At 48.6% G+C, this 6,988-nt stretch overlaps 2 protein-coding genes and 1 non-coding gene across 3 annotated transcripts; 2 read left to right on the top strand and 1 right to left on the bottom strand.

The window, feature by feature from the left end:
* Positions 1 to 547: 547 nt before the first annotated feature.
* On the top strand, positions 548 to 3,856 carry LOC133917017 (probable LRR receptor-like serine/threonine-protein kinase At1g12460). Its single transcript, XM_062360944.1, has 2 exons — positions 548 to 2,049; positions 2,140 to 3,856. The coding sequence occupies exons 1-2, from the start codon at positions 848 to 850 to the stop codon at positions 3,629 to 3,631; spliced, it is 2,694 nt and encodes an 897-aa protein (XP_062216928.1). The 5' UTR covers positions 548 to 847; the 3' UTR covers positions 3,632 to 3,856.
* A 57-nt stretch (positions 3,857 to 3,913) lies between these two features.
* On the top strand, positions 3,914 to 5,628 carry LOC133917019 (uncharacterized). Its single transcript, XM_062360945.1, has 2 exons — positions 3,914 to 4,780; positions 5,164 to 5,628. Exons 1-2 carry the CDS (start codon positions 4,049 to 4,051, stop codon positions 5,197 to 5,199), a joined length of 768 nt encoding a protein of 255 aa, XP_062216929.1. The 5' UTR covers positions 3,914 to 4,048; the 3' UTR covers positions 5,200 to 5,628.
* Positions 5,629 to 5,924: 296 nt separating this feature from the next.
* TRNAN-GUU (transfer RNA asparagine (anticodon GUU)) lies at positions 5,925 to 5,998 on the bottom strand. The gene has a single exon. It is a non-coding gene; the product is annotated as a tRNA-Asn (tRNA).
* Positions 5,999 to 6,988: the final 990 nt, after the last annotated feature.

Below are 6,988 nucleotides of genomic sequence, written 5' to 3'. Positions count from 1 at the left end.
TCTGCATCACACCACGGCTGCACCAACCAACCACACAAGTAGCGAAGAAATGGAGGTGAGAGATAGAGGGGAGGTCCCCTCTGGAAAGGACAGACAAATCTTGGTCCTCCCCATCGAGCACCTCACTCGATGTCCACCACCTCCCCCCCCCCCCACCAAGTTGTATCGTCCCCGGAAAGCCATGCCCCCTTTTCGACACTATCATTCCATTTATCTCCTCGCTGAGTCTCTGACCCCAAAGCGAGTGTTTCGTCTAGATTTCACGTGTGCATGTCGGCGCTACTACCCAATTCCTCCCGATTTAAGACTACTCTCAATACTACAGCTCTCCCACAATTTCTTACTTATATTGTTATATCACGTTGATACAATAATAAATACTCGTCACCCAATATATTATTTTTATACGGACCTACCTAATAAGCTATATCTTCCACGATATACTTACTATCTTCTCTCTTCTTTTAATTACTTGATACGTTAGTTAAAAAAACCTACCTAACACTTCATTTCTCTGCATAATACCTGCACTAGTAGTAGCCTAACGAGCACAGGCACACGCCATGCCGTCCCCGACCCGGAGTTTGGACTCCGCTCCGGCCGGCTCGCCGTTCGCGACAACGTTTTTCTAAGGCAACAGCGCGAAAGCCTAGGTCGCTTGGTGTGGTACCGCAAGTCCATAACGCACGCTACCAACCGCCACCTACTCGCTGCTCCTTTGCTCGGCGCCGTGGCAGTTAACAGCTGCTTAAACTACTTGTAGTGGCAGCGGCGTGGCCACCGCGGCCGAGCTGCTGGTGGTGGTAATGCTGCTGCTGCGTGCGGTGGCACTGCGCGGCCTGTCGCGATGAGGCGCTCCTCCCGTGCCGCGGCTTCTGCGGGGAAGGCGGTTCTTCTGTTGGTGGTGGTGGTGCTGCTGCATTGGGCCGGCGGCGCGGGGGTGGACGCGGCCACGGACGCCGAGCGGCGGATACTGCTCGACTTCAAGGCCGCCGTCACCGCGGACCCGCGTGGGGCGCTGGCGTCCTGGACTCCCTCGGGGGACCCCTGTTTGGACTTCGCGGGGGTCACCTGCGACCCGTCCTCCGGCGCCGTACAGCGGCTGCGCGTCCACGGCGCGGGCATCGCGGGGGTGCTCACCCCGTCGCTCGCGCGGCTGCCGGTGCTCGAGTCCATCTCGCTCTTCGGGAACAGCCTCACCGGCGGCATCCCGCGGAGCTTCAGCGCGCTCGCCCCCACGCTCCACAAGCTCAACATCAGCCGGAACGCGCTCTCCGGCGAGATCCCGCCGTTCCTCGGCGCGTTCCCGTGGCTCCGCTTGCTCGACCTCTCCTACAACGCCTTCTCCGGTGAGATCCCCGCCGCGCTGTTCGACCCCTGCCTCCGCCTCCGGTACGTGTCGCTCGCGCACAACGACCTCGCCGGCCCCGTCCCGCCCGGCATTGCCAATTGCTCGCGCCTCGCTGGGTTCGACTTCTCCTACAACCGCCTCTCCGGCGAGCTCCCGGATCAAGTCTGCGCGCCTCCGGAGATGAACTACATCTCCGTCCGAAGCAATTCGCTCTCCGGCAATATAGCCGGCAAGCTCACCACTTGTGGCAGTATTGATCTCTTCGACGTCGGGAGCAACCAGTTCTCCGGATCCGCTCCCTTTGCCCTTCTCGGCTCGGTAAACATCACCTACTTCAACGTCTCCTCCAACGCCTTCGACGGCGAAATCCCCAGCATTACAACGTGCGGCAGCAAATTCTCATACTTCGACGCGTCCGGGAACCGGCTCACGGGACCGGTGCCGGAGAGCGTGGTGAATTGCCGCAATCTGAGGGTTTTGGATTTGGGGGCGAATGCTCTTGCTGGAGATATACCACCTGTGATTGGGACATTGCGGTCGCTCTCCGTGCTCCGGCTCGCGGGCAATGCGGGCATTTCCGGTTCAATCCCTGCCGAGCTTGGAGGGATTGAGATGCTTGTCACACTCGACCTCGCCGGCCTTGCTCTCACAGGAGAGATTCCACGGTCCCTGAGCCAGTGCCAGTTCTTGCTTGAGCTGTAAGTGTTTGTTCATTACTCGCACCACTGTAATTCGTTTGTGGTACAATGTTTCCGTGTGTACTGACTAGCTGAATTAACTGAACACAGGAATCTGTCTGGCAACCAATTGCAAGGAGCAGTCCCAGACACGCTCAACAATTCGACTTACCTCAAGATGCTTGATCTACACAGGAACCAGCTTGATGGGGGCATTCCCGTGACACTTGGGCAGCTCACAAACCTTGATCTCCTGGACCTCTCAGAGAATCGACTGACTGGGGAAATTCCTCTAGAGCTTGGGAACCTCTCTAACCTGACACATTTTAATGTGTCCTTCAATAACCTCTCTGGTATGATCCCTTCTGCGCCGGTCTTGCAGCAGTTTGGTTTCACTGCGTTCATGGGCAACCCATTACTATGCGGCCCTCCATTGAACAATCTCTGTGGGGCGCACTGGAAGGCGAAACGATTGGGTGTGTCTGTCATAATTGTCATTGTTGCTGCGGCCCTCATACTTATCGGGGTATGCATTGTTTGTGCGATGAACATTAAGGCTTATACAAGGAGGAGTAAAGATGAGGACAGGAAGGAAGAGGAAGAGGTTCTGGTGTCTGAGAGCACACCGATTGCATCTCCAGGCTCAAATGTGATCATCGGAAAGCTAGTGCTTTTCAGCAAGAGCTTGCCTTCGAGATATGAAGATTGGGAAACGGGAACTAAGGCACTACTCGACAAGGACTGCCTCGTTGGTGGCGGTTCAGTTGGTACGGTGTACAAAGCCACCTTCGAAAATGGCCTATCCATTGCTGTGAAGAAACTGGAGACACTAGGGAGGGTGAGAGACCAGGATGAGTTTGAGCATGAGATGGGCCAGCTTGGTAACCTCAGCCACCCCAATCTGGTTGCTTTCCAGGGTTACTATTGGTCATCCTCAATGCAGTTGCTCCTGTCTGAATTTATGGCCAATGGGAGCTTGTATGATCACCTCCACGGGAACCATCCTCATGCTTTCTCTGAGAGCAGCAGCAGAGGTGGTGGAGGTGAGCTGTTTTGGGAACAGAGGTTCAACATTGCGCTTGGAGCGGCACGAGCACTTGCTTACCTTCACCATGACTGCCGGCCACAAATCCTGCATCTCAACATCAAGTCCTCCAACATAATGTTAGATGGAAAATATGAGGCCAAGTTGTCTGATTATGGATTGAGGAAGCTATTGCCAATTCTAGGAAGCATTGAATTGAGTAGAATTCACACCTCCATTGGATATATTGCACCGGAGCTAGCATCTCAGAGCTTGAGATATAGCGACAAGAGTGATGTATTTAGCTTTGGGGTGATTTTGCTTGAGATTGTGACAGGGCGGAAGCCAGTAGACAGCCCTGGGGTGGCTACAGCGGTCGTACTGCGTGATTATGTGAGAGAGATATTGGAGGATGGAACTGTGTCAGACTGCTTTGATCATAGCCTGAGGGGATTTGTTGAAGCCGAATTGGTTCAAGTTCTCAAGTTAGGTCTGGTATGCACTTCCAACACACCATCAAGCCGACCTAGCATGGCAGAGGTGGTGCAGTTCTTGGAGTCCGTTAGAACTAGTTATTGATGTTCTTCTGTCAGAACATAGTAGCAGAATAGGAGGTTGACAGGAAAAGCGTTTTCTGATTTTTCAACAGATGAAGATCACATTCTTTTTTATTCTTTATTGTGTCCCCAGTTTCTTTTGTAAATTGTATTTAGATTTGTTGCTGAATAAGTGATTGTTTTGGTTGAATCATCAAATCCCTGTTTTTTTATCTTTGTGGTTTTTCGTACGCTGTAGCCCTCTTTCTAATATGGAAAGTTAATGCAAAAGCAATTTATGTGATTTGAGGACCTTTTTCTCCATGGTCTGAGACTCTGAGCTAAAGAGGAGTTGGTACTGTCTAATTGTATTTCTAGCTTGCAGGTATAGCAAAGGAACAGTTGAACAAGAGCATTGTGACGCAGGAGCAGCTCATCTAACCCACAAGTTCTCTCCTACATGTATCAGCAGTGCCTGAGATCTGCAACAACACAAACTTCGTGTCCAAACCAAATATCTCAAATGGAGGGGGAGTTTGAACTGCCCGAATTCAACTCTCGGGAACGCGTCAAGCAGCAGATTTCAGTCCCGTTTCTCTGGGAGGTGAAACCTGGCGCACCAAAAAGGGACTGGGTCATTTCCAATCCAGTACCATCAGTGTTTGCATGTCCATCCCCGACCCCGACAAAGCTTGTTGTGAGCGTGCCATTCCAGTGGGAAGAAAAGCCTGGGAAGCCTCTACAAGAAGCATCTCCCTTTCATGTTCTCCCTGATCATGCTCCCTTTTCAGCATCGTCTTGCTCACTGAACCCTTTTGTGGTCGAAGGCGAGGAGGAATACTCGCTTGGTTTTGATCTGGAAGCATTTAGTTTTCCAGACAATAACGACACTTCTGGTGCTGCAGCATGGATAGGAGGTGGCTCCAACCGCGGTGACGCTTGGTACTCATTTTCAGATTCAGAAGATTACAGCAACTCCAGTGGTGATACGTCAGCTCAAGCGTTTCAGTTTCCCCGGGCACCTTCAGAGAAAAGCTGGGAGGTAGCCAATGACGATGATCAGCTGACCAATCCTTGGAGCCCTCCGAGGAGCACGGTGACGACACTGGAGGAGCTTATGATGCTGAGCCGGAAATTGAGGTGCGGACAAATGTTACCAGCTGATATCAGGAAGAAGAGCCTCTCCTCAGTGGTAATGCTCTACACTTCACAATCATCTTTGTTTATATCTGCATCAGTAAATCTGAAACACCTTTCGTTCAGTAATCAGAAGCAAGCTTGCGAATTAAAGTTACAACTGCAGTGCTTCTTCACTGCTTCAAATTGTAGGTTAGTTGGCATTACTCATTTAAAAAACAAAAAAGTATCACATCGCTGCAGCATATTCAGACAAATTCATATCGTTATGGAAATGGGACCCATTACGTCTGCATTTGCCGTTGAGGCAACCCACGGATGCTTCCCCTCATTGGCACCGGAGATGTTTTTATTGTCCAAGTTGTATGATGCAGACAGACACCACAACTGCTCCGCTAATGGCATCGCTTCGTCAATCCTCTTGCTCTGGTGTTTCAGGAGCTCATCAAGAAGTTTTTAATCGTGTGTTCTTAGCTACACGGCTCCGGGGTTGCTGCACATGTGCGAACGGTACCCACGAGCATGTGAGCCCATAATGGAGGAAGCTCAAAGTGGCGTGTTTCCAGCTAGGAAGTCTAGCTGACAACGACCCGTATTTCGTTTGGCAAGCGGCTCAGGTGTGAGCGCTGCCACCCGGTTAGATCCGTAGGATCGGACTCGGGCCTTACCGGGGCTTGCCCCCACTATACTAGTACACACGTGTGCATATTCAGTGATATCTTTCTAATTGTTTCTTAACGTATGTATGGATGCACATGTGTATGTATGTGATATGAATATGAAGTACGTGGACAGTGTGTATCTTCTATGTAACCTAAAAAACTAAGTAGTCTAGCTTGTGGGTGAATGATGCACTATTCTGTTGCCAAAATCTGGGTCTCTTTTGCATAGTGTTTAAGAGCGACACCGATTTTTCTTTGTAAAATTTGTAAGGAGTATCTTCCATTGTTTGTCCATCGTATATCTCTTTCCTGTCTTACAGAGCAAGCAAGTGCTGAATGCGAAACATAATGAGCTTTTCTACTAGCAGCTCAAAAAAAAACATATAGGATTTTACGAATGAAATCAGAGTAGCGCTACCAAAGGGGCAATTTAAATGGACGCTTTCTGCATGAGACGGAGGTAATCCCTCAAGAAGGACGTACATGCATATGATGAAAAATAAATAAATTATGAGTGTGAATAAAATAAATAAATTCCGCTAGAAGGAGGGCTCGAACCTCCGACCTTGTGGTTAACAGCCACACGCTCTAGCCAACTGAGCTATTCCAGCTTTTGTTCATTGCAACCTAAGACCTTTATCTGTCTCAAAAATATCCATAAAGGATTCCGTTCCTGCTACCTGACAAAATGGTCACCTGAATCTGAAATCTGAATGCAACCGTTCAGGATCGCATTGTCGCATATCTGGATTCCTGAGTGCGCCGTGGCTAAAGCTGCATGAACAGCAGTACTACTAGGAAAAAAAGGCCGGGCGCACGCGCATGTGCGTCCGGCAGCACGTGCCGAAACAAAACCGTAAAATGCATTACCTCGGGCCAGTTCATCTCCAGCTACCTCAAGCGTCGGTTAAATAATCGCACCAACTTTGGATCACCAGCTAGCATTAACCAGCACCCACGGATCATATTCTAATATTACCTTTATTTTTAAATAGATATTATTTTAAAATTTTAATTTTATTCTTAATAGATGTCATTTTAGGTATAGTAAAATATCTATATTAAAGGTTATTAGAAAGTGAGGTTTCAATTTAATGAGTGTAATAAATTGATAGCTTATGTGTTATTAATTGAATGTGAGAGAAATTAAGAGGTATAAACATGTTATATATGAACAAAGTTATTAGATCTTATTCTATATGCAAAAACTAAAACAACATTTAAAAAAGAACAAAGGTAATAACCTACAAAATACACGTGCTAAGAGCAACTCTAACACCCACGCTATCATACCCTCTATCTTCAAAGTAGCGTGTGCATCTCCAAAATCAGCCTCCAACAGATATGGTAACGCATATGTTGTTTATGGATACCCTCCAAATCGTCTTGCTCGCACGCTAAATCTAGCGTGTCCTGCCTGGACCGCTATCTAGCAATCGCAGCTCTGTAGAGGGCCGAGAGAGGCCAGCAACAGTTAATTAGCTTTTGCTTCAAAAATTTATTTCTTCTCTCCTCTTTCGTAAATTCAAAAAGTGACTTTTTAAAGCTGCTAAAATCACAAAGATTTTTGTACTAATAGAATATATAACAAATAATCCATT

This window comes from Phragmites australis, chromosome 4 (genome assembly GCF_958298935.1).
Source record: "Phragmites australis chromosome 4, lpPhrAust1.1, whole genome shotgun sequence".
NCBI classification, from domain to species: Eukaryota; Viridiplantae; Streptophyta; class Magnoliopsida; order Poales; family Poaceae; genus Phragmites; species Phragmites australis.
This window is presented reverse-complemented; position numbering and strand designations above follow the sequence as displayed.

Bases quoted from the DNA above. Each gene is read 5' to 3' on its own strand.
- LOC133917017 (XM_062360944.1), top strand. From the start codon at position 848: ATGAGGCGCTCCTCCCGTGCCGCGGCTTCTGCGGGGAAGGCGGTTCTT. The intron at 2,050-2,139 runs GTAAGTGTTTGT...AACTGAACACAG, and splicing joins TGCCAGTTCTTGCTTGAGCT to GAATCTGTCTGGCAACCAAT.
- LOC133917019 (XM_062360945.1), top strand. From the start codon at position 4,049: ATGTATCAGCAGTGCCTGAGATCTGCAACAACACAAACTTCGTGTCCA. The intron at 4,781-5,163 runs GTAATGCTCTAC...CTGGTGTTTCAG, and splicing joins AGAAGAGCCTCTCCTCAGTG to GAGCTCATCAAGAAGTTTTT.